Source organism: Pipistrellus kuhlii, unplaced genomic scaffold (genome assembly GCF_014108245.1).
Source record: "Pipistrellus kuhlii isolate mPipKuh1 unplaced genomic scaffold, mPipKuh1.p scaffold_m20_p_3, whole genome shotgun sequence".
NCBI classification, from domain to species: Eukaryota; Metazoa; Chordata; class Mammalia; order Chiroptera; family Vespertilionidae; genus Pipistrellus; species Pipistrellus kuhlii.
The window spans coordinates 109,868,715-109,895,390 of record NW_023425529.1 but is presented as its reverse complement, the minus strand read 5'-3'; the positions used below and the strand labels follow the sequence as shown (position 1 = coordinate 109,895,390).

At 45.0% G+C, this 26,676-nt stretch overlaps 1 protein-coding gene across 1 annotated transcript in view; it reads right to left on the bottom strand.

Annotated features, from left to right (window-relative positions):
- Window positions 1-22,798, bottom strand: part of ERICH6B (glutamate rich 6B) — a 62,975-nt gene extending 40,177 nt beyond the window's left edge. Inside the window, exons 1-5 of the mRNA XM_036457788.1 lie at window positions 22,474-22,798; window positions 15,074-15,122; window positions 11,942-12,126; window positions 6,972-7,046; window positions 2,811-2,840 (exon numbers count right to left, since the gene is read on the bottom strand). Of these exons, the coding sequence (XP_036313681.1) occupies window positions 2,811-2,840; window positions 6,972-7,046; window positions 11,942-12,126; window positions 15,074-15,122; window positions 22,474-22,798 (664 nt within the window). The remainder of the gene's footprint in view (window positions 1-2,810; window positions 2,841-6,971; window positions 7,047-11,941; window positions 12,127-15,073; window positions 15,123-22,473) is intronic.
- Window positions 22,799-26,676: the final 3,878 nt, after the last annotated feature.

Sequence of the window (26,676 nt, the reverse complement as noted above, 5' to 3'; positions counted from 1 at the left end):
ATTAGACCTCAAAGTGAAGGCCATAATAAGAGATAAGGAAGACCACTTCATATACTAAAGGGATCAATAAAACAAGAGGATATAACCCTGGTGCATAAACATATATACACCCAATGCAGCCAAGTACATAACAAAAAACTCCTAGAAGATATAAAGAGAGAGATCAGCAACAATACAGTCATAGTAGGGGACTTTAATACTCCACTGACATTACTGGATAAATTCTCTAAACAAAAAATAAGCAAAGAAACAGCAATCCTAAATGACTCATTAGATCAGATGAACTTAATTAACATCTTCAGAACATTTCACTCCAAAGCCATGGAATATATTTTCTTCTCAAGTGCACATGGGACATTTTCAAAGATAGACCACATATTGGGTCACAGTCAAACTTTCTCCAAATTCAAGAAGATTGAAATCATATCAAGCATCTTCTCAGACCACAGTGGCATAATATTAGAAATAAACTATAATAAAAAGAATTAAAAAAAAATCTAAACACTTGGAAGCTGAACAGCATGCTATTAAACAATGATTGGGTTACCAAATAGATCAAAGAAGAAATTAATGTAATGAATGTAATTACAGTCAGACATCCCTCTCACAATCTGGGATTACTGGTTCCTAACTGCTTGCTGGCCTGATTGACCCTAACTGCCTCTGCCTCAGCGGGCTTTGTCTGGAAGGATGTCCAGAAGGTGTCCAGTTTAATTAGCATATTACCCTTTTATTAGTATAGATGCTCAAAGTCACTAATCATCTGAGAGATGCAAATCAAAACAACAATGAGGTACCATCTCACACCTTTCAGAATGGCTACCATCACCAAATCAACAAATGACAAGTGCTGGTGAGGATGCGAAGAAAAGGAACTCTTTTGCACTGCTCGTGGGAATGCAGACTGGTGCAACCATTGTGGAGAACAGTATGGAGTTTTCTCAAAAAATTAAAAATGGAACTCTTATTTGACCCAGTGATCCCACTTCTAGGAATATATCATAAGAAATCAGAAACACCAGTCAGAAAGGATATATGTACCCCTATGTTCATAGCAGCACAATTTACCAGAGCTAAGATTTATAAACAGCCTTAGTGCCCATCAGCAGATGAGTGGATTAAAAAAATGGTGGTACATCTACGCAATGGAATACTACACTACAGTAGAAAAGAAGGGATTCTTAGCATTTGCAACAGCATGGATAGACCTGGAGAGCATTATGCTAAGCAAAATAAGTCAGCCAGAGAAAGATAAATATCACATGATCTCATTCATTTGTGGAATGTACTGAACAACCTAAACTGATGAATAAAAACATATCCAGAGACAGTGACACATAGATCAGACTGTCAAACCTCAGAGAGAAGGTAGGGGAGAGTGGGGGTAAGGGGAAAAGATCAACCAAAGGACTTGTGTGCATGCATATAAGCATAACCAATGGACACAGACAACAGGGGGTTGAGGGCATGGTGGAGAGTGGGTGGAGGGATAAAAGGGGGATAAGGAAACATATGTAATAACTTAATCAATAAAGAAAAAAAAAGAACAAATCTTAATTTCCCCCCATCCAATCAATGCCTGTCTTCTAATGTTTTTCTTGACAGAACTACAGTCCCTGAACCTGGGAGAGCTGTTGGAGCCGTGAGTGATTGCCTTGCAAGATAGATCCCCTGATAGAGATGAGATGAGGGTGGGGATTGGCAACAAATAACCAGCCGGGTGCCCACTCCAAGGAATGAGCAGCCCAGCTCTGCAACTCAGTGCTCTTTTCACCTCCTCCACCCTTCATGCAGTGGATTCCTTTCTACCAGACAGGTGAGCCATGGGCTGGGCTGGTGATTCCTAAAGGCACAAATCCATAAGCTGATCTGGAACCTTGTGTGGTCCTTGGAGCAGCAGCAGCAGCTGCTGGTGGTGTTTGAGAGAAATGCAGGACCTCAGACCTACTGAGTCAGAATCTGCATTTTAACAAGACTCCTGGTTCTTTCTCTACACATTAAAGTCTGAGCAGCACAGCTCCTAACACTTTCCCTTACCAGAAATGGAATAAAATAAATTCAATTGATCTATACCCTTCTGGGGGAGGGGTGGTGGAGGTGGTGGTGGTGGTGGGGTGGCTGGAATGCAGAGTCTAGAGTCTGAAAAAATTTGTTTGATAAGCCACTTGTGTATTAGGATCAAAGCTCTGATCCACCCCACCTCCCCTCACACCCACCGTACTGCGAGATAACAGAACACTGTGCCTAAATTATTGTCTAATAAGATGGCCTGGCTAATTGCAGGGCTTTTGTTTTGTGAAGTGATGTATGCAAGGGATTCTACTGCCGTAAGGATTCTCCCCTGTCCTTCTCCCTCACGAGATTCAATGAACCTCTCCTTAAAAAAATGCAATAAGTCTTTAAGGGCCCCTGGTGTAAAGGCTAACTTATTCCTTACCAAGATGTCATCAGTGATCTCTTGCATTCCAGCCCAGTCCTGCTTCCCAGACCTCAGGGAACTCAGCCACCAACTAGACATTCTTTAAATGTGGGAGTCCCTGTACCAAAGATTGAGTAGAGAGATGGACTTTTGATTCTATGCCAGGTCACTCTGTGTTGCTCCAGAGACCCTCTCTGTTTTGTTATCTATCTCCCTTCTTTAGGAAGGATAGGGAGGCAGCACACCCAGATTCCAGGCTGTGTACCCAGCATGTCCCTAGGTCCTCTCTAGGGCTTGGTCCAGCCTGGACCCACCTCCCGGGGCAGCATGCCCAGCCCAGGACTCTCTGCGGGAAGCAGGGAGCTTTGGGTATATCACATGGGACTCTCACCATTTTCTTCCTCCTGTGGCACTTCATATACTAAAAAGGAGTGAATTAGTCAAGACCTTGAGGGAATCAATTTAAAATCATCTCCTAAATGGCTGGGAAGACCAAGATGGAGATCATATATTTTGGGATAAGAAGCTTCCATGATCTTTAGCAGTTTGAGGTCTGTAGCTTATGCTCAATACATATTGATTCCTTTCTTTTTTGTTTATATTTTACTTTACCCACTATAATTTAAGTTCTGAGAGGGTATGCTGGAGTTATTCATCTTTATATCCTGCCCAATATACAGAAGGTGTATAATAAGTGCCAGTAGGCATACAGTAAATGTCATGGAATGAACTGAGTATGAATACCCCATTATGCTGCCTCCTAACCCCACTGGAAAATACTGTTTTCTCCCCTTTCAAAATTCAATTTTAATTCAAATTTAAATTTGGCTCAGTTTCTTTTGATGTAGTCCCATTTGTTTATTTTCTCTTTAGCTTCCATTGCCCTAGGGGTACTATCAGTGAAGAAGTTCTTTTGGCATACGTCTGAGATTTTTCTGCCTGTGGATGCTTCTAGTATTTTTATGGTTTCCTGTCTGATGTTTAAGCCCTGTATCCATTTTGAGTTTATTTTTGTGAATGGTGTAAGTTGATGATCTAGTTTCATTCTTTTGCATGTGTCTGTCCAATTTTCCCAACACCACTTATTGAAGAAACTGTCTTGACTCCATTGTATATTCGTGCCTCCTTTGTCAAATATTAATTGAGCATAGTGATTTGGGTTGATATCTGGGTTCTCGATTCAATTCCATTGATCTATATATCTGTTCTTGTGCCAGTACCAGGCTGTTTTGAGAACAGTGGCTTTGTAATATAGTTTGAAGTCTGGTATTGAGATCCCTCCTACTTTACTCTTCTTTCTCAGGATTGCTGTGGCTATTCGGGGTCTTTTATTGTTCCAAATGAACTTTTGGAGAGTTCTTTCTAGGTCGGTGAAATATGTTGTTGGTATTTTAATGGGGAGTGCGTTGAACCTATAGATTGCTTTAGGAAGTATGGACATTTTGATGATGTTGATCCTACCAATCCATGAACATGGCATGTTCTTCCATCTCCTTACATCTTCCTCTATCTCTTTTTTCAGTGTCGTGTAGTTTTCCGCATATAGGTCCTTTACTTCCTTAGTTAAGTTTATTCCTAGGTATCTTAATTTTTTTGGTGCGATGGTAAATGGAATTGCTTTTTTAGTCTCTGTTTCTGCAGTTTCTCTGTTGGTGTAATAGAAAAGCCATGGATTTCTTGGCATTAATTTTGTATCCTGCTACATTGCCAAATTCATTTATTAAGTCAATTAGTTTTTTAATGGAGTCTTTTGGGTTTTTATGTACAATATCATGTCATCTGCAAATAAGGATAACTTTACTTCTTCTTTTCCAATTTGGATGCCTTTTATTTCCTCCTCTTGTCTAATTGCAATGGCTAGTACTTCCAGTACTATGTCAAACAGGAGTGGCGAGAGTGGGCATCCCTGTCTTGTTCCTGTTCTTAGAGGGAATGGTTTTAGTTTTTGCCCATTGAGTATAATGTTGGCTGTGGGTTTATCATATATAGCTTCTATTATGTTGAGGTATGATCCTTGTACTCCCATCTTGTTAAGAGTTTTTATCAGAAAAGGGTGTTGGATTTTATCGAATGCTTTTTCTGCATCAATTGATATGACTATATGATTTTTATCTTTCAATTTGTTTATGTGATGTATCACGTTTATTGATTTGTGGATATTGTACCATCCTTGCATTCCTGGAATAAATCCTACTTGGTCATGGTGTATGATCTTTGTGATGTTCTTCTGGAGTCGATTTGCTAGGATTTTGTTGAGGATTTTGGCATCTATGTTCATGAGGGATATTGGCCTGTAATTCTCTTTCATTGAGTTGTCTTTATCTGGTTTTGGTATTAGGGTGATGCTGGCTTCATAGAAGGAATTTGGAAGTGTTCCTTCCTCTTGGATTTTTTGGAATAGTCTGAGGAGGATAGTTTTTAGTTCTTCCTTGAATGTTTGGTAAAACTCTCCTGTGAAGCCATCTGGCCCTGGGCTTTTGTTTGCTGGAAGCTTTTTGATGACTGTTTTAATTTCTTCCCAAGTCACTGGTTTATTGAGATTTTTAGATTCTTCCTGATTGAGTTTTGGAAGATTATATTTTTCTAGAAATATGTCCATTTCCTTCAGGTTGTTCAGTTTGTTGGAGTAGAGTTGTTCATAGTATTTTGTAACAATCTGTTGTATTTCGGTGGGGTCTGTTGTTATTTCACCTCTTTCATTTCTGATTTTGTTAAATTTGGCTCAGTTTCTTACATGATTCTTGAGCTTTGACACTAAGCCCTAGAAATAATGCTTTGGTATCTGGCTTTAATTATTCTTAGTCTAAAATAGGGGTGTCTAACTCAATCAGAGAAGGGGACAAAATCTAAAATCCAGCCTAAATCGAGGGCCGAATGGTTTACTGAACAGTCATAAACTGTCATTGTGATGGAAACGCAGCGGAGTGCAGTGATGACAGCTCGGTGTGGGCCACATTGCAAGGCCTGGCGGGACGGATTTGGCCCGCGGGCCTTGTGTTTGACACATGTGGTCTAAAACGTCCTAGTCTAAAAAGGTCAAAAGAGGACTCTCTTTGGCTGGGGCCTGATAATTCTGTGCTTATTTTCTTGTGGATGGATTTGTAACTTCCACAAATCATTTAAAATCATCAAATTATGGAAGGAAATAAAACCCCCAGCCTGGGCTAAACCCCCGAACCGGCAGTGCTGAGCCCCAGTTATGAGCCAGACCCTGGGGACCCAGGCTCTGGCGGGGGAGACGGGGCTGTGAGGCGGAATCCCAAGCGAGCAGAGAAAAGCAGGGCCCCCGGAGTCGCGCGCACATTGCGCGCAGAGGACTGAATGTTGTCTCTGATGCTGGATTACCCTAGCGGGAAGAAACAAAGCCTCCGGCGGTGCTGAGCCTCAGTCCAGACTGCTCTGAACCCAGTCCTGGACCAGACCCTGGGGACCCAGGCTCGGGCAGGGGGAGACGGGCCTGTGAGGCAGAATCCCAGGGGAGTGGCGAAAAGCAGAGCCCCCAGAGTCGCGCGCACTGAGAACTGGAGCAGCCAGGCCTGAGGCGGAGGCAGCCAAGCCCAGGGTGGCCAGTCCAGGAACACCCAGACCCGGAGTGGCCGGGCCCGGAGAAGCCGGGCCCAGAGCAGCCGGGTTGGGAGCAGCCTGGCCCAGAACAGCAGTAGCCAAGCCCGTAGCATCCAGGCTGGGAGCGGCCAGACTCTGAGCAGCCGGGCCTGGTGCGGCCAGGCCCGGAGCAGCAGCTGCCAGGCTGGGAGCGGCCATGCCCGGAGCAGCCAGGTCTGGTGTGGCCAGGACCAAAGCAGCGGTTGCCAGGCTGGGAGCGGCCAGGCCCAGAGCAGCAGCTGCCAGGCTGGGAGCGGCCAGGCCCGGAGCGGTTGGGCCCGGAGCAACCGGGCCCAGAGCAGCCAGGTCGGGTGTGGCCAGGCCCGGAGCAGCAGCAGCCAGGTCCAGAGCAACTAGGTCGGGAGCAGCGGTGACCAGACCCGGAGCAGCTGGTTGTGGAACGAACCAGAGCAACAGAGGCCGGGTCCGGAGCAGCCAGGCCCGGAACAGCTCGCTCCTCGCCTGCCCCTGCCCCACGGCTGCCTCTCAGACATGGCTGGAAACTTTTGCGGGAACTTGAGGGTCTGCTGAATCAAGTGATGAAGGCTTAGATCTGGATGTGTTGAGTTAGTATAGGGCTGGGGTGTTGATCTGTGAGTGCCTTGGGTGGGGCCTGGATGAGGCTGGTTGACCTATTTGGAAATGTCTTTTGTGTGAAATGTATCATTGGGCATGTGGTAGTATTATTGATATGAGAAAATGCTAAGTAACTGATTTACTATCTGAAAAGGGGTTTACTATTGGGGAAAGGGAGGGAGGAAGAGACTAAACATAAACTGCACCTATGGATGAGGACAATGGGGGATGGGGAGGGGGCAGAGGGTGGGGTGGGAACCTGGTGGAGGGGGGAAGAAATGAGGAACCTTTGTAACAATATGAACAATAAAGATTGATTAAAAATAAATAAATAAATAAATAAAATAATCAAATTATAAGATTAAAATGATACCTTCTGAATCCAACTTTGGAATCTGTAGTATTGTTAGGGCTTCTTGCTCTAATTTTTGTTTTGATGTTGAAGGTTCTGTTAAAAGACAGAAGAGTGTGGCTGGGATGGTATGGTTCATAGTTGAGCATTGACCCATGAACCAGGAGGTTCGGTTCGATTCCCAATCAGGGAATATGTCCGGGTTGCAAGTCCGATCTTTAGTAGCGGACGTGCAAGAGTCAGCCAATCAATGATTCTCTCTTATTAGTGATGTTTCTATTGTTTTTTCTCTCTCCCTTTCTCTCGCAGAAATCAATAAAAACATATTTTAAAAAAAGACAGAAGAGGATGACCATTAATGATTTTAACCTCACACTTCCCAGTGGGTGTATATTGGATATTTAGGGTCTAAGGTTCCTTCTTGACCTAAGGCTGACCAAGAGAGGGGAGAAATGGGTTGGAAGGGACTGCTGGTATATACTGGATGTTCCCTCTCCCCTCCTCCACTTTTCTAGGACTGCAATGAACCAATGGTTAGGAAATGTAGCCCCTTTGTGGTTTTCTCCTCTGGTCACCAGAGGTCCATTTAAGGTTCCAGGATAGCTAGCATGACGGGTTGAACATGCACCTTGTAGCTTTAGAACAATAGAGCCAAGTGGCTCCAAGACCATGTAGATAAACAAGGGTATGGCTGATACAGAAGGAAGTGGTGTTTCTTGTCTTCTTGCTCCCCAAAGGTGCATACTGGGGGCTGAATGGGAAACACAGGAAGTTCCTGTAGATTTTTGAGAACTTTTAAAAGTTCTTGGTGAGGCTGACTTTATGTCTTCTGGAATTTTGCAATTCTCAATCCTTTGCCTCCCCATCCTCATCTCTCCCTCTTCTAACTGTGAAACATATGCGCGCACACATGTGCATGCACACACCCTAGGTTCTATGCTTCATAGTGGAGAGGGGCAGGCCTATGAAGGGAAAGGAAAGCCAAACTGCACCACCTGCTTGCAGGAGGGTCAGGCTTTGACCTGGTCTGTGGTGCCTGGACGCCTCTGCACATGTGCGAGTCATTGCCTGAGATGGAGCCCTCCAAAGACCAAGAACTCCCCAACTCATTCCGCTGTGGCATGGCTCTCACTGTTAGGAAGAATTTCTTAATATGTTTCCCAAAGCCAGTCCTACGCTAGGCCTTCAATGCAGATGGAGAAGTCAGGTCTTGGTTTTGCATGGCTGATCATCGGATACTTGTAAGGCAGTTACACTGTCTCAAAGATGTGTGCCTTCCAGACTCAACACCTCCTTTGCTTCAACAGTTCTTTGAGTGGTATAGTCTCTGGTCTGCCTACCACCATCCTCTCCTCCAAGTCCCACTGGTCTGCTTCAAGACCTCATACAGTGTGACAGCTCTTGGAGAGAACAGCTGTGCAGGCTAAAGTAGGACTACTCCCTTCTTATAGAATCTTTTAATGATATTTGGCTATTTTAACTTTTCTGGCACTCACATCAGTCATGTCATTGACTTATTGCACTTGTAGTTGACTAACTCTACAACAAACAGGGCCTCCCTACTTTACATTTTATCCCGTTGTTTTTGTCGATCTAACAGCAGTATCTAATATAAATTACCATTATCTTCTATCTAACTAGTTCTGGCCCCACGTTTCTGTTTGTCAAGAATCTGATTACATTATTCCCATCACTCAGCAGATTCAGATTATCTACAAACACAAATCTCCCTTCTATATCCCTACCCAAGTCTATGATAAAATGTGTGTGTCTCCCTGCTGAAAACTAGGTTGACTCTGATCCTTAACTAGTACCTCCAGTGGTTATTCAACAGTTACCACTGCATCATCTTACATTGGCATCCCCGATATTTCTCTATCTTGTCCACAGGAACATCAGGAAGGCTTTGAAAATGAAACACATCGTATAATTTGGGTCTACTGGATTTCCATTCCCTGAGCTTACTGTCAAAAAGTGACCTAAGCCCTAACCAATTTGGCTCGGTGGATAGAGCATCAGTCTGTGGACCAAAGGGTCCGATTCCGGTCAAGGGTCTGTACCTTGGTTGCAGATCTCCTGACACTCTGCTTAAAGCTTGAGCCATTTTCCTACATTTATTGTACATAACATTCTTATTTTTTAAATCCCTGTGTGTGATTTTTCAAAACACGAGTCCACTGAAGGAACCGCCTGCAAACGCTGGTTTGTACTTTTGAAGACAGCTTTTCCAACTGTCTTCTCTGTCTGGCCAGGTGGCGTGAAGTAAATTACTTTACTGATAGCACTTCCCTTCTTTCTGTTTGTCTCCCCCACACACATTTTTTTTTTTAGACCCAGTTCCCTTCCTAGCAATGCTGTGTTTTGAAAGTAGCATACACCCTGTAATCACCGTATCTGCTCTGAATCAGATATGGTGTCAACAACAATTTCACAAGGATTTTACAACTATGTATAGGTGCTCACTCTGTGCCAGGCACCAAGTCTTGAGGGTTGCTACCAGCAAGGAGGCACTGCTCTGTGTCAGAGCTTTGGGGGTGCTTTGCTTCTGACCCTGCTGTGTGCCTGGACAGGGGGACACCCTAGGCCACCAACAGCCTTTCTGGTCCTCCTTCAGCACACGCCTCACATGGGCGGCAAGGTGTTTCTGGTACCCTTAGCGTTCCTTCCACTCGCTGTCCTAAAGTTTCAAGAATTTACCTGTTTTTCCTCCACATTGTGTTCAAAGTCTGATTTCAGTTTCCTTGACAGCGAAGCTAAAATTAACTAGCAATAGAAGGACACGACTAACTAACTTTACAACCCAACGTGTACAGGGCTTTGCCAATGTAAATTGCTGTTTCTGGCCCACTGGGTTTAAACAGTCTATAAAAAAAGTTTTAAAAGTAGGAACCTTGAACCCATTATATGAATCCTACGCTTGAGGTGCGTGGTTCTCCAACCTTCCTGTACCTGGAATCCTCTGGGGATCTTGTTAAGGATGTGAGGGGGGATCCTGATTAAAAAAAAAAAAAAAAGCCTGGGAATGTGCCTCTGTGCCAGCTCCCAGCAGCAGGACGCACAGTCTTGGACCTGGTGGGCCAGCAGTGCTGACACCTGCTATCATCTCTGTGTGCTTCTGTTGGCCCTTGGCCTCAAACTTCCGGCTCATTGGATTGCTGTTGTCTTGACTGTCCATGTTTCTCTGACAGGTGGCTGGGTGGTGTCTGCCATGGGCTGAAAGTAGAGTATTTTTTGCATCTGCCTCGCTGGGGAAGCCTTCCTGCTCTGTTCTCCAGCAGAGGAGGGCTGGCTTTCCTTCTTGGCAGGGTCCACACCTTCATCATTCACAGATCGTTTGCCCTGTGTCACCTTCCCTTCCTCCTCTTGCCTGGTTTTGATCTCTTCTGGCTTCCAGGGCCTCCACATTTCCTGGTTTCTACCTTCACACTTCTCTCTCTTTCTGTGTAACTAATCTCTCAGAGAAGCCTTTTTGTTACATTTTTGCTCCCTTTCATTGGCCAGATATAATCATGCGCCTATTTCTGGCAAGTTTTTCCCAATTATTGCCAGTGCTTTCCAGAAAATTATATTGTAAACTCTAGGCAGAAGGAAAAAGAAAACCCTTCACATAACCCTTCATATAACTGTTTTCCGATGGTCTTAGGCTCTACAGCAGCGGTCGCGATCCACTAGCAGGATCACCTAAGACCATCGGAAAACACAGATATTTACATTACGATTCCTAACAATAGCAAAATTACAGTTATGAAGTAGCAACAAAAATAATTTTATGGTTGGGGATCACCACAACATGAGGAACTGTATTAAAGGGTCGCAGCATTAGAAAGGTTGAGAACCACTGATTTAGAGAAATGCTCAGATTTTCCCCAGCTGTCATGCTTACTGACTTGGAAATGGTTCCAGTTCTTGGGGCCCCATCAGAACACAGATGATGACAAAGGTCTGACATGACTCGACTTTGCCTGTAAAACACTCCTCATCAAGTGCTGCCTGTACCCCGGATCTCTGGCTGTGTGGGCTGCCCCTTCTCTCTCCATACTTCTTATGGGGTTTCTGGTTTCTAATTTCATCTAATCACATTTGAGCTATAAAATTTAGCAGCACAGCCGAAACCAGTTTGGCTCAGTGGATACAGCGTCGGCCTGCGGACTGAAAGGTCTCAGGTTCGATTCCGGTCAAGGGCATGTACCTTGGTTGCGGGCACATCCCCAGAAGGGGGTGTGCAAGAGGCAGCTGATCGATGTCTCTCTCTCATTGATGTTTCTCTCTCTCTGTCTCTCTCTGTTCCTCTCTGTGAAAAATCAATAAAATATATTTTTAAAAAAGTTAGCAGCACAGATAGGGGCATGGAGTTGAGGTGATGGGGAAATTTAATTTATCGCTGCCATGACTACAGATGTGAAATGGATCTGTGAATCCGTGATGGCTCAATCTCCCCAAGGCTGGATTTAATTATTAATAATGGTGACAAATGCTGTTGAGCCTCCCATGCCAGGATCCTAGAGCGAGAGGCCTTTTTGTTGCCCACTGGAACCTTGCGGAACTTTCCCTTGAGTCTCCCAGTTGTGGCCACAAACCTCACGGGGCTGGCTCTGACTGCTCAATGGGCAGGGAGTCTGGGGCAGCCTGTCACCTCGGGAACCGTTCTGTGATCTGGGAAGGAAATGGTCCCTGAGGGAAACCGGCTCTGTGCTCATGCAGAATAAGAACAAGAAGACGAACGAAGAGACAGGGAAAGCCTGAAGAAGGAAACTGCCTTGGTACTTTCCCCGAGGAAGGCCTGGAACGGAGGAAGGCTGTGATAGGACTAGCAGAGGAATTTAACTTCTTATCCAAAATACAACTTCAAATGGCGTAGGAAGCAGTATATATCATCAGCCTGAGAGAGTCCTTAGCCCTGATGTTTCACAGGCCTGGAATGCACTGCCCCCCACCCCCCTGCCGCCCCCAGAGAGCCCTGCTGGGCTGGGTAGCAGGTGCCATTCCCTTACTCTGGCTGTCATAGGCGCTTTCTGTCTGCGTGCCCCGGTCTTGCCAGGGCATGGATCTTCTGCTATCCTTCTTGGAGGCCGCAGAAGGCTCCGTGGAAGGCTGAGGAGACTTGCTGGCAAATTCAGAGGTGGGAGAAGTGACGGTGAAGAAGATGTTCGTCTGAGAGACGCCAGCAGTTGGGCTTCTGTCAGAGGGGAGCACAGGGTTCAGTCAACCTCCCAGCAGGGGCCAGGTAGGAACCCATGCTCGGCCTGCTGGGAAGTTGGGGTGGTGGTGGCTGCTCTCCAGCCTGCTGACTTCTGCCCATGCCCGATGGTGGATTCACAGAGTAGAAGGGACCAGGTGAGGGCAAAATGAGGTGGGGGCAATGCTAGCTGCTGTTATTCTCATAGGGGAAGTACGAAGCTCAGCAGCCCTTCTGAGACAGGCCCTCTCTGCCTGGGTCAGGGCTCCCGAGGCAGGAACAGGGCAGGGAAGGGGCTGCTGGTGAAGAGGCTGAGGGAGAGAGGAGAAGGCTGCTCTTCCCACCCAGGAGACACCATAGAAGGCTGTTCTCTTTCAGCGTCTGTGGGCATTCCAGGCAGGCCTTGTGCCACTTTGTGGGTGAGCCTGGGTCTGAGCAGGCCAGTGGGCTGGGGCAGAGTGGCTGTTCCCAGGATGGACCATTGAAAGGGGCCCCGGGTCACCTGGCAAGATGCTTGGGTCCTGGCCAGGTGACTGCAGGGCTTAAGAACTAGTGGACACAAGTGTCAACTCTTGCCCTGCTCCAGGCCTCAAGACCAGGCCAGGAGCCCCTTCTGAGCTCTGTCCTTCCAGTGGGATAATGTCTGTCCTACTTCACTCCTCAGATGCCCACTGAGAGGCAAGGAGATAATGGGAACCCTCATGAAAGGACCTTGAGAGCCACAGCCACCAAACAGCATAGGAAATGCACTTAAGGCAATGGTGGGCCGTGCTGGTCATCTCCATCTCTGTGTACGTCTGCTTAGCACCCTCCCTGCCGTGACTGCCCCAGGCTGGGACATCGCAGGGCCTTCGGGGCACCTGCCAGGGCTCGCTGTGGCCTCAGCACCCACCAAATGGGAGCAAACACTTGCTCCCTGGCCCATCCAATGGGGAGAGTTTGAAGGGGACCCACTGGATCCTGGATCCCAGGGGGCATTGGTTCCAGGCGGTCTTCTGCAGCCTCTTCAGAGAGGGGATGGGGCCTTTGTGCTTGGGGGCCTTTGGGGTGTGGTTGTGGAGGGGGAGAGGAAGCCTTCCTATTTATAAGGGTCCCAGGAAACACTTGACTTGAATCTGTTCGCTTTTCTCACTCCTGGCCTTAACAAACACGAGTGTGACATCTCTTGCCTAAAGGGGTTTGTGGAGGGTTCGTTCTCTCAGCAACCTAATGTGAGGAAAATCCGGGGCCTGTCTGAGCACCCAAGGTTCAGACCTGGACTCTGGGGACCCAAGCCACAGAGCACATGGACAGACCTCTCTGGTCGCCATGTTTTCCTCAGGACCCCGGGAACAGAAAACCCACTCAGCTAACCTCTGGAGAAAGGATGAGCTTGACGTAAAGCTGGCCAGGAACCACGATCCTCATCCTGGGCACCCTAAGTTCCCATGTGGACTCGAGGGCGCAGAACAGAGAACAACAAAGGGCCTCAGCACCCTCTGGCGTGCCCTGCACACTGGCCACTGTTCTCAGTGGCCCCACGAGCTCATACTCATTTATTCTCACCACAGCCTATGAGGCCTAAACCCACTGCCGATATTTCAGATTAGAAAAGCGAGGCAGAGGGCTAGTAAGTGGTTGACCTATGGCACACAGCTGGAGGAGCTGCGATGCAAACCCAGGCTCCAGAGTTCCCGTTCTCAAGCACAGCCTTTCCCCCACGGTCATAGCACGTCGGGCCCTTCGCTGCCGCATTGCTTAATGGTCTTGGTGTGTCCGTAACAGAAGCAAGGGAGGGTCTTTGAAAAGTCATTCTTATACATTGCCCTGGTGGGTGATCCTGTCAGATCCACGTTTTTGGCCTCTGGGAGTGTGAAGCGTGGAATGAAAGGACAAGTGGAGAGCAGGAGTGGGAGCCAGCCTTGTCAGGCCGAGGGGTACCCCTGCATGGAGCCCGGGGCCCTCAAGCTGTAATCTGTTGCTTCCCAATGCCTCAGCACTGGGATTTTGTTCCTGCCTCTCACCATAACCAAACGGGCCTTGTGCTTTCTTTTTATCTAGTGTCAACCCATCTCCCCGTGGAGAGGAATAATCATGCTTTGGGAAGTGATTGTAGGGGCCCAGACTCAAAGACTAGGACTGTGAATCATAAGTCTTGTGTACCTCCCCCCTCCCCACATGTTTTCACAGAGCTGAGCACATTTAAGGCATTTCAATCATTTATCCCATAAGTATGTTATTGACTGTCTAGTGCACATGTGTCAAACACAAGGCCTGCGGGCCAAATCCGTCCCGCCAGGCCTTGCAATGTGGCCCGCACGGCGCTGTCATCACTGCACTCCGCTGCGTTTCCATCACAATGACAGTTTATGACTGTTCAGTAAACCATTCGGCCCGCAATTTAGGCTGGATTTTAGATTTTGGCCCCTTCTCTGATTGAGTTCGACACCCCTAGTCTAGTGTGTGCCAAGCCCTGTGGCAGTTTAATGAATCCTCATTGAATGATCATTTAGACTTTGGAAGTATGCCCGAGCAAGGAAGATTGCAACTTCCTTTTGGGCATTCATTCATCTGCTCATCCTGGACACTGCCCAAGGGCCCTTTGCGCGCGCTCTCTCTCTCTCTCTCTCTCTCTCTCTCTCTCTCTCTCTCTCTCTCTCTCTCTCTCTCTCCAGGTCAAACTCAGTCCCCCTGCCCTTTCACTTCTGTAGTTCTGGCTGCCAGGACTCTGTGAGTGACTGAGCGGCAGAGGAGGGCAGTACTGGTAGGTGATCCTGTGTGTGTGTGACTTCCAAGAGCCCTCATCCTGATCGAACGAACCCCTCCTTCCTCAGGGGACCTACTCCCTGCATCCCACTTCTCCGCGCCCCCCCCCCCCTCTCCCCAATCTTTGGAAAGCTAAGGGCTCCTGAAAGATTATCCCTGAGCATGAATTTCCACCCGATTTACCAAAAAAGAAAATGATTACCTCTCATTAAGATTAGGCAGGGTGAACGATGTATAAATCACATTGAGTCCTATTGGGAAAAAGAAGAGAAAGACAATATTGGGGAAAAAAAGAAACGAACTTTCTTTCTGTTTAAAAATGTGTTGCTAAGTATATGATGCTGGGGTTGGAGAGGCCCAAATTTTTATTTTATTTTTACTTTTCCTTAGTGTTGTCTCTCTAAATTGTTTCCTTCAGAAGTTCTAAGGTTGAAATTTTATATTACCAAAGAAAATACTTTTCATGAAATCATGGTTTTGGAAATTCAAATTTGCTGTGTTAATCTTTTGAGTTATCACAGGGGCTCCCTTTGTCATGGGATGGAGAATAACTGTACAGAAAAGGTGACTGAGGTTCAGAGAATATAAAAATCATAAACATTATGTTTTGACTTAGAAGAACCTGTTTGTCATTTAACCACCTGTTTGCCTTGAATGATAAAACATCAAGAATTTCATGTACAATTGGGATAAAATATGCCACCAATTCTAGTAACACAGCATGGTACAGTGGAAACAGTAAAGAAATGATAATCAGAAAATTTGAACTTGAAACTTACATGTTCAATGCTTATACTTACTCACAGTTTACCCATGTGACAGGACATTATTGAGGAATATTACTTGGCAATTAAAATGAAGTCTCCAAAAATTAAGCAATAGAGGTATATATTGAAGTTAAAAAAGTAAAATACAAACCTGTATATATAGTATGTTTAAAACAGGAAAAACAAAACAACAAAACCAGGAACCACAACCATTGGGTATGCAAAAACTAAGGGTGGGAGGACAGAATAGAAATCACTAAAATGTGAATCAGTTTTATTTATATTTTGATGTTGGTAGGTTGGGTGATGTTTTTCTAGTTTTTAAAATTTCCATTAAAAATTAAAAAAATAGATTTTATTTCTCTTTATGTCCCTGTCCTAAAGTTAAAGTATGCATACAATTTACTAAAAAGCATAAACAAAGGATGAAAGGGGAAAGGAAAGGAGAGAAGAAAAGGAAGTGATCGGAAGAAAAAGAAGAGAAGTCTTAGGAGCCTGTCCTGGCTCTTCTAATTATGCTCCGCGACCTTGGAATGTTCCACATCCCTTTCTCTTGCTAGCTCCAGGTTCCTTGTTTGTGAAGGGAGGGTTAACTAATGGCTGGGCGAATGAAAGGAGACAAAGGCTGTGAAATACACAGTATACACCCGATGCCATTGGACTGTGCTCCCGACCTTCTTTAGGGCAAGCACAGAAAACGATGCTGTTAGTACAGGAGCAGAGCGGAGGCGGGGTAACTGGTCGTGGGACTCAGCATCTTCCTCCACAATGAACTGTACACTGTGGGAGAGCTTTCACTGCATTCCCAGATATGTACTTTCATTTAAGTAGTAGTGTTCTTGCTTCACACTGTGTAGAAAGGCATGTTTGCACATGGAGAAACTGAACCTCAGGGAATGTAATGACATACATGCCAAGGTCAAAGGCCCTACCATGTGCTGGTTCTTCTGACTTTGAACCCACAGCGTTTATTCACATTCTTTTTATTTTTATTTATTTATTTAAAAAAATATATATTTTACTGATTTTTTTTACAGAGAGGAAGGGAGAGGAATAGAGAGAAACACTGATGAGAGAAAAACACCAATCAGCTGTCTTCTGCACACTTCCTACTGGGGATGTGCCCACAACCAAGGTACATGCCCTTGACCGGAATCGGACCTGGGGCCTTTCAGTCCACAGGCCGACACTCTATCCATTGACCCAAACCAATTAGAGCTATTCACATTTTACAAAAACTATTTGCAACGTCCTGGGGAGACCAGTCATATATGGTTATTGATTATTCAGTGGCGAATGATGCTGCATTTATATTCAGGTTGCTCATCTAATTTTGTCTTTCCCCACAAACCAGGGGGAAAATCACCCCTGTAAAGGAGAGAGGGGGAGGCAGTAGTTAGTCTGACCCCACCCTGACTTGTCCAGTGCAGATGGAAGCTCTGACATTCACCTGCCTATAGGTCATTGGGTGGTCGGCACAGATTCCTCCCAAATTCTAGTTCATTTCATCTTTTCTTGTCTTTTTGTTATGTCCACTTCACAAAGTGGGCAAGTGTGGCCAGGAAGGAGTGTAAAGGACCCTTCACAAGTCAATGGTAGGGGAGTATAAACTACAATAATAATAACAATACTATAATAAACGGCTTACAATTAAGAGGCTTTAAAGCTACGTGCCTGGCATAGCTCATAATGTTTTACACAATTTATCTCCGTTCATTCTCACAAACACCGGGTAAGGTAGGTCAACTGTTTTTCCTAATTATAGTTAAGAAGACCAAAACAGAGAGGTTAAGTGACTTGTCCAACCTTGTGCAATTACTAAGTGGAGGAGAGCTGGCATTCAAATCTGGACAGGCAAGTCCCGAAGAGAGGAAGAAAACAGCTCTTTGTGTCAGACTTACTAATATCTGTCACCAAATGACAAATAAATGACGCTTACCCTCCTTCCCTCGCACCTGATCCTTTGGTTAGTTGATCATGGCCCTCTTTCCTGCCGAATCTAAATGGAGACTCAGAATCCTCCTTAACATAGTGCTCTACTACGTTAAACCCCAAGGAACTAATCCATCAGCACGAGAGATGGAAGCCTATTTGTCATCTCTAGGGCTCATTTTATAGGCTCTAATTAATTCACAAAGTTGTTTAAAAAATAAATGTGTGTGTGTATACATATGCTTGACTTTATGAAATGAATGAAATTGAACTTGATTCAATTTGCATTTACCGAACATCTGCTATCTGGATCAGGAAGGCACTCTTGTTATGCACCGAGGCTTAAAACAAAGGATAAACGAAGTTATGTCTTAATGAGGACACTATTCCTCATAACTTTTGATGTAAATCCTTTTGAAAAGTTAAGACTCTTTTTGTAAACCTCTTATACAGAGTCTTCATAGATCAAGACATCCTGCCATGTGCCTTTAAAGGCATTTTAGCATTCCCCTACAGTAGGGGTGTCGAACTCAATCAGAGAAGGGGCCAAAATCTAAAATCCAGCCTAAATCGCGGGCCGAATGGTTTACTGAACAGTCATAAACTGTCATTGTGATGGAAACGCAGCGGAGTGCAGTGATGACAGCGCGGTGCGGGCCACATTGCAAGGCCTGGCGGGACGGATTTGGCCCGCGGGCCTTGTGTTTGACACATGTGCCCTACAGGGTTTTAGGTGCCTCTCCCATTTTTTTTTAAATTTTTATTTATTTATTTATTTATTTATTTATTTATTTATTTATTCATTAATTCATTCATTTGTTTATTTATCTATTTATTTATTTATTTATTTATTTATTTTTAGCAAGGCATTTATTTTTCATTTTTCTTTCTTCCTTTAACTTGAATTTGGGGTGACATTGGTTTGCAAAACCACACAGGTTTCAAGTGTACAACTCAGTAAAACATCATCTGCACACGGCACCGTGCGCCCACCGCTCAGTGCTGTGCTTTACAGCATTGTGTTTCTCCTACTCTAGTGAGTAGGTATTGGCAAAGGTCCAGTGCACGGAGGAGACTTATTAAGGTCCAGTGCACGGAGGAGACTTATTAAGAATAGTTGGTTTATACTGTGCAAAAGAAAGGCCTTGAATGCTATTTTTCAGTACTAAAACTATACTTACTTGCTACTTGAATAGCGGGGATATTAGGATTCTGAGAAGGAGCTTAATGGTTGCCTCACAGAAAAAAGGGCTTCCCAGCAATAGAGAAATTACCTCTTTGATGTCCCAACTAAGCATCCATAAAGGTAGTAGGAACCAAGGCTAATACATTTGATTTAATCAACAGGGACCTAAAGGTGAAATGCCTATTGGCTGCTGAGAACACCCGGTCTTCAGATGGAGATTTAAAATTCAAGCTGCCTGCCCATGGCGTCCTGGCTTCGGGAAGTTGGGGGAGAGAGGCCTGTCTTTGGGAACTCCAGGGTCTTTTCTTCCCCAGTATACCTTGTTTTTTGTTCTCCTTTTATTAGGAATTTCCAAGTGAATTTTATTAATGTGGGAGTGGAACATATGCTAAAAGCTACCTGGGATATTGTTTTTAATTTTATGGTTTCTCCCCTCCCCACTTCCATGCATAAAACATTCTGTGTAACCTCCATTAAATTTGGTACAAAACCACTCATCGGAGCTGTGGTGTCAGAAAATAAATATATTGTTTTTTACAATAAATAAATAAAAAAAAAAAATTCAAGCTGCCTGAGATACTTGTGGTTGGTAGTAGAACTGGATCCAGGAAAATAGTTTAGTTTACTTCTAGGTCAACGTTAAGATGCTGCACATGACATGGATTTTTAAACTTCATGTACCCAGTTGGAGATGGCCACGCAGTCATAATATCAAGGGAAGATACCCTGTGGGCCTATGGGTGAATGCATATCAACCACTTCTAACAACAGCACAAGGAGACCACTGCCAAATAACAAAACCCCACTTAAGCAAAAGTTGCCAATTACAGATACAGCATTGGAGAAACGCCAGCCCTAGTCTGAGAAAAATAACTCCAAAGTTAAGTACTCACCAGCAGGGTAAGATGACACCTTCCCACAGCCCAATAGGCACCCTAAGAAGCATACTAGTGTCTGTTGACTTAGCAACAGATTGTGGGAATGCATTCTTGGAAATAATTGGAGGTCATTGATAAAATTAAGCATCAAAGTTCTGTTTAAAAAAGTAGCAAAAAGTCAGAAGCAATGAATAATCAATAATAGAGGATCAATTAAAAACATTATGGTTTGCCCTGATTGGTGTAGCTCATTTGGTTGGAGCGTTGTCCCAAAAGATCATGGGTTCGATTCTGGCCGGGGCACGTGCCCAGGTTGTGGCACATGTGGAGAAACAGAATGATGTTTCACACTCATATTGATGTTTCTCTTTCTCTCCTTCTCCCTTCTTCTCTCTCAAAAAAAAATCAATAAAATATTTTTAAAAATTATAGTTTGTATTATGCAGTTGTAATATATAATACAATTCAATGAGGCAATTACAACAATTTTTAGATAATCTAATAAATGAAATGATATTCATATAAGTATGTAATATTTATTTACAATTATAATATACTAGAAGCCCAGTGCACAAAATTCATGCATGGGGGAGAGGGGTGTCCCTCAGCCCAGCCTGCATCCTCTCCAATCTGGGACCCCTCAAGGGATGTCTGACTTCCCATTTAGGCCTGGTCCCATTTAGGCCTAAATGGGCAGTCAGACATCCCTCTCACAATCCAGGACTGCTGGCTCCAAACTGCTGGCCTGCCTGCCTTCCTGATTGCCCCTGGCTGCCAGCATGATCATCCTCTAACCACTCCCCTTCCAGCCTGATTGATGCCTAACTGCTCCCCTGCCAGCCTGTTTGTCCTTAACTGCCCTCCTCTGTAGGTCTGGTCACCCACAACTGCTCTTCCCTGCAGGCCTGAGTTCCTCCCTAACTTCCCTCTTCTGTGGGCTTGGTCACCCCTAACTGCCCTCCCCTGCAGGCTTGATCACTCCCAATTGCCCTCCCTTGCAGGCCTGGTCCTTTCAACAGCCCTCCCTGCTGGCCTGATAGCCCACAACTGCCCTCCCTTTGCAGGCCTGGTCCCTCCCCTGCTGGCCATCTTGTGGTGGCCATCTTGTGTCCACATGGGGGCAGGATCTTTGACTACAAGGGGACAGCCATCTTGTGTGTTGGAGTGATGGTTAATCTGCATATAACTCTCTTATTAGATAGGATAGATGCCTGGTGCATGGGTGGGGACAGCTGGTTTGTCCTGAAGGGTGTCCCAGAGCAGGGTGGGGGTTCCCTTGGGGCATGGGAGGACTTGGGCAAGGGGCCTGTGATGGTTTGCAGGCCAGCCACGCCCCCTGGCGACACAAGCAGAGGCCCTGGAATCTGAGGTTTATTTATCTTCTATAATTGAAACTTTGTAGTCTGGAGTGGAGCCAAGCCTTCTACTCACTCTGTGGTGGCAGCCATTTCTGTTTGGATTTGTTTACCTTCTATCATTGAAAATTTGTAGCCTTGAGTGGAGGCCTAGGCTGGCAAGGGCAGGTGGAAAGCTTGGCTTCCTCCATTGCCCAAGTGTCCCTCCTGCTCTCTATGGCCATAGCCATCTTGGTTGGGTTTACTTGCATATTCACTCCCATATTGGCTTGTGGGTGTAGCGGAGTGATGGTTAATTTGCATATTACTCTTTTATTAGATAGGACTAGGTGTTCAATGCATGAAATTCATGCACTGGGGAGGGGTCCCTCAGCCCAGCCTGCCCCCTCTCACATACTGGGAGCCCTCAGGGGATGTCCTATGGATGGTTTAAGTCCGCTCCCTATTGGGAGAGCAGACCTAAGCCACAGTCTGGCCTCTCACAAAGAGAGGCCACTGGGCTGATCAGGGGAAGGTGCCAGCCCTGTCACCCCACTGCTGCAGCCACTGCCAGTCACCACAGTCGCCAAGGTATTTTCATCAACATGGACTCCAGTTCTTTCACCATGAAAACATGACAACTTTCTTTAGGCATTTTCAGGATGTCTTTCATAGGATATGACATTTCTTTCTTTATTTTTCTTTTTATCCTCACCTGAGGATATGTTTCCATTGATATTTTACCCTTCCCTCCGATCCCAGGCTTGGCCCCTGCCCAAGTCTAAAGCCTCCACCCCAGGCTTTAGGCTTGGGAAGCAGTGTTCCTTCCCCCTCCCCCACACCTCCCATCACAGGCTCCGCCCCTTCCCAGCCTAAAGTCTCTGCCAGATGGTGGCTGGGAGTGACCTGGGTGCCAAGGAGGTTCCCTGGAACCAGGTATGTATGCAAATCAACTGCCATCTTTGTTGGGTTAATTTGCATACTCTCTCTGATTGGCTATGGGTATAGTGAAGCTACAGTCAATTTACATGTTTCTCTACTATTAGGTAAGATAAGTACATTAGTAATGTACCTTAAAAGCCAATTTACAAACACTATATAAAGTCTGGGGAGGATATAAGCAAAGTGCAAAAGAAATTATCATCTCTGATGGTAGAGATCTTTGCTATTTTTTGCTTATATATAATTTCTTGAACATCCACAATGAACATATATTACTTGTGCAATAAGGTAAAAATCATGCTTTTTTTTTTTTTTTTTTTTTTTTTAATGAACAGGTGCTTTACATTCACCAAGTCTCCCTGTCTACTCTGTTGACATGGTACTCTGGGGCATGGCTAGTGAAGCTGTGAATAGAACTTAGTCATGAGTCTTCCTACCTGTTCACACCATGGGTTGTTTGATAATTTGAGCTTTGGCTAGATCTTAAATTTCTTGTTTTTTTTCTGAGCACTGTAGACACCTAAAGCTACCATCTTTTGGGAGTCCCTCTTCCAGATACTTACCCTTTTCCAGATGGTCTTCTTCATCCCAATGCTCTTTTTCCTTCTGTAGATACTTCTTCTCCTTCAGAGACTCCTGTTCCTTCAGAGATGCTCGTTCCTTCAGAGACTCCTTTCCTTTCTGATACATTTTCTCAAGATAGTCATCTTCCTCTAGATACTTTACCTTCTCCAGATAGTCATCTTCATCTAGATACCTTTTCTCTTTCAGAGAGTCATCTTCTCCCTCAGTGTACTCTTCCTCTGAAGAGATCTGTGTGGGTTGTTGAGAAGTGGTTGGAAGGAGAAGTGATGACTTTTCTGATGGCCGACTTCTTTTAGTAGACATACTGGGGAAGCAGGAAGCAGATGAAACCCTTCAGCAGCAGGTAAAGTCACTTCATCCTGGTAACCAACAAAGGAATAAATGTTCACTAGTTAGTAATTGACTACTGCATGTGGTTAAAATACTCATTTCAGACAGCAATCTTTGGATGACCCTTTGAGTATTTAGATCCATACAAGACCCATAAAAAGGCACAAAAGGAGGGAACAGGAGCTTTACCCTTAAGAACATAGTGGAGTGAGTACACCTGAAGGCAGCACCTTTGAAATTATGGCACAATGTGAAGGAAATGAAAAGGGCTAGAACATGAAGACATGATCAGTGGTACTATTATTAGAGAAAACTTTTACTCATCAAAAAATATAGCCACAGTAAGCAATACAGAAACTGTCTTCCAGGAGATTAAAATCCAGGGAGAAAAACTGTCATGCAAACAGATTTCTAAATAAAAAGTGACGAACACAGTGGAAGAGGTACAGACAGGATGGGATAGACATCCTACTTGGTCCTTCGTCAGTGAAGGCCTCTGCAGGTGGAGGTCTGTGGGCACGTAATCATGGCCACCGCACCCACGGCCACCTCTGCTGGAAGGAGCACCAGCACTTTCCTAATGTTTGAGCACCTTGGCTCCCCAGGAGGTCTTCCATGCTTTGTGCTAAGCTCTATCTGTTCCATTTTTTCATTTTCATCAAAGTAACTATTTGCTATATTATCTATTTGCAGGTCTGTCTTCCCAACAGAGGGTGAACTTCTTGAGGGCAGAAAGGATTGAGTGTTGTTTAAAAATATGTTATGAATCCTTTCACTCTTCTCCATCTCCACTGTGAGCATCCACAGAGAACTACATCACTTCTAGTCTGGATTGCTGCAGTGCACTCTTCAATGGCCTTCCTGCCACCATTGCTGCCACCCTGCTAGTGTTTTTGTGAAAATATAAATCAAATCATGATATGCATTGCTTAAAAATATTCCAGTGGTTTTCCCGTGCACTTAGAATAAAATGTAAACACCATTCCATACCTCCCAGGACCCTGCGAGATCTGCTGCCTGCCAGTCTCCCTGGCTTTTCTTGCCATACCTTCCCTATTCTCTTACCCTGTTATTCTTTCCTATAACACCACTGTTTCCTTTGTAAACAGTGACTTTAGAAAGAGAGGAAGGGAGAGAAGGAAACATCAATGTGAAAGCATAACATTGATTGACTGCTCCTCTCTTCCTACTGTGGATGGAGCCCACAACCCTGGCATGTGCCCTGACCCGGAATCAAACTGGTGACCTCTCGATGTGTGGGATGATGCTCAATCATCTAAGCCACACCTTCCAGGGCCTACTATTTCTAATTATGTTCCTGCCTTTACTTATTCAATCTTTTCCCCCCACTAGCTTGTGTGTCAATGACAGTGACCTTATGTGACCTGTTTCCCATTCTATCTTCAATGGTTAGCTTAGTGTCTGATGCAGAATAGATATCCAATAAGTATCTGATCAGTGACTGAATGAAAGGCCAAGATTAATGATTCTAAAGCATTGCACTCCTAAGTATTAAATATTATAATATTTATTCTGCACCATAGGATAAGTTGAAGAGGCTGCTCATTGCGGAGGCCATCTGTCTGGAATCCTTCTGTTTGCTCTGAGGCCTTAAGAAATCTTAGTCTAACCTTTCCTGGATCTCTGCTTGGGAACTATGTTCTAGAGACCCAGGCAGATAAAGTAATTAGGATCACTTTCTAGCATATGTGCAATATGATGCTCGAGATGAGAGAAGTGATGTGTGAGGGCATTCATAATGGATCAGTTGCTTATTTTGTCCACCTACAGCATTGCTAGAGCCTTTGGACTCTTGGGTTTTAATAGGATTAGCCTGGGGCAGTGTGGTGAACATAGAGCTGTGCTGCCCAAAACTCTTTCCAAGAAGGACTAGGGAATGTGGTCAACAGACAGCCACAAGCCACCAGCTTTGCTAGGATCTGCCTCAGCTGCAGAAGTCATGCCCTTCTCAGGGCAGTCTGCATCTAAGACTAAGCAAGGTGAGGGTATAAAAATCCAGCTGAGCCATGGCCGTTTTGGCTCAGTGGATAGAGTATTGGCCTGCAAACTAAGGGTCCTGGGTTCGATTTCAGTCAAGGGCATGTACTTTGGTTGCAGATTCCTCCCTGGCCCAGACCCTGGTCAGGGCTCTTGTGGGAGACAACCAATCAATGCGTTTCTCTCACATCGATGTTTCTGTCTTCTTCTCTCTCTTCCACCTTCCCTAAAAATCAATGGGAAAATATCCTCTGGTGAAGATTAACAAAACAAACAAACAAATCCAGCCAGTCCCAAGTGGGACACCTCAGCGGTGATGTTTGCCCAGAGATTTGCACCAGGCTGGCCAAGCTAGCTGACTTCCACAGCACAGGCTTCCTGTCAGGCTTGTGTCCTTGCCTTTCCTTTCTCAGGTGTTGGTCTGAAATGAACATTTTTCATCTCAACAGGTTACATTACAATAGTTTGTACCTTAGAGTCTATTTTCAGAGAACCCATCCTGTGACAGGAGGCCTCCTAACATGTCAATCTGGAAAAGAATTGATTGCAAGTTTGGGGAAAGGCCTCATGGATAGTTTGATACTTTTCAGGGGTGGGGAATGTCCAGGTCGGGGGCTGTATAAGGTTGCATTATGTGTGAGTTAATTAAATATTTGACAAATATAGCAGGCTCATTTTTAAGTTAATAATTTTGTATGGCCCACCAATGATGTTATAAATATCCAAATGGCCCTTGGCAGAAAAAAGGTTCCCCACCCCTGCTAAAAGGTTGGGAAGGTGAGGAGTAGTCAGACCTGCCCGTGGCAGGGAAAACTGTCCTAGCAAAGAGTTGACAAGGTGGAGAAGTAAAGACAGAGGCGTGGCAGAATTTAAAAAACCAGTATTAAGCATCTTGTGTTGGGTGGTGATTGGAAAAGTATTAGGATTAAAGCAACTCTGGAGCAAGAGGATCCTTGGGCTATTCACCAAGTAGCTGGAACCTAGCAGAGACTGGGCTCTGTCTGCGGTCGACTCACTCTTCTCAGTCACCTTACTGCTCTGTGGTGTGTGCATGCCTTTGCCTATAGGCTGCCTTCGATGGTTTTTGGAGGAGGTGAGGAACATGAGATGAGGATGGAGGGTAGTGTCTTTGCATCAAAGGGTGAGCTGCGAGAAAGTATACCTCACTGCTCTGTGGTGTGAGCATCCACATACCTATGTCTACCCATACCTATGTCTACCAGAGCCTCGTCTGTTGTAAGGAAGCCCTCTAACCTTATTTTGACTTAAAATCTAAACACACAACTAAAGCTGTCCTCTTCTGATCCCACTTGCTTCTGATGTCATCCCTGTAAGCAGAGCAAGGAGGGAGGGGCTGGGTGGAGAGAACAGTTGAGAAATCATCTGTCCAGCCCCAGTCTGGAAGCAGGGAAGGAGCATATTCAGGCACCAGCCACCCCATCAGACATGTGTTCACCCTTCAGGGATCCCAGATTAAAAAAATAAAATAAAAAATCATCCGGTCCCCTGGACAGCCCAGAATGCATTTGTCAACAGCATGTTGTCACTCAGGGTTAAGAATCTTTTCTTTTCACTTTCTCATTGGACCTTGTAAAAAGTCTCCAGTTAGTTGCATTCTCATGTCAAAGATTAGAAAAGAAACTGTATTGTAGACACTCTCCCTTTAATTATCCTAGACATTTATTTTAAAAAGCCGTTAGGTAGAAATAAGTAGTAATGGCAAACGTCTTCGTGTGGGCTTGTGATTCAGATCTTGACTCACTCTGACCCTCATTTCTGACAGACCGCAGGCTAATTTTTGCAGTCACAATGGGAAACATCAACTTCATAAAAGCTGGTTGTAACCAGCTGAT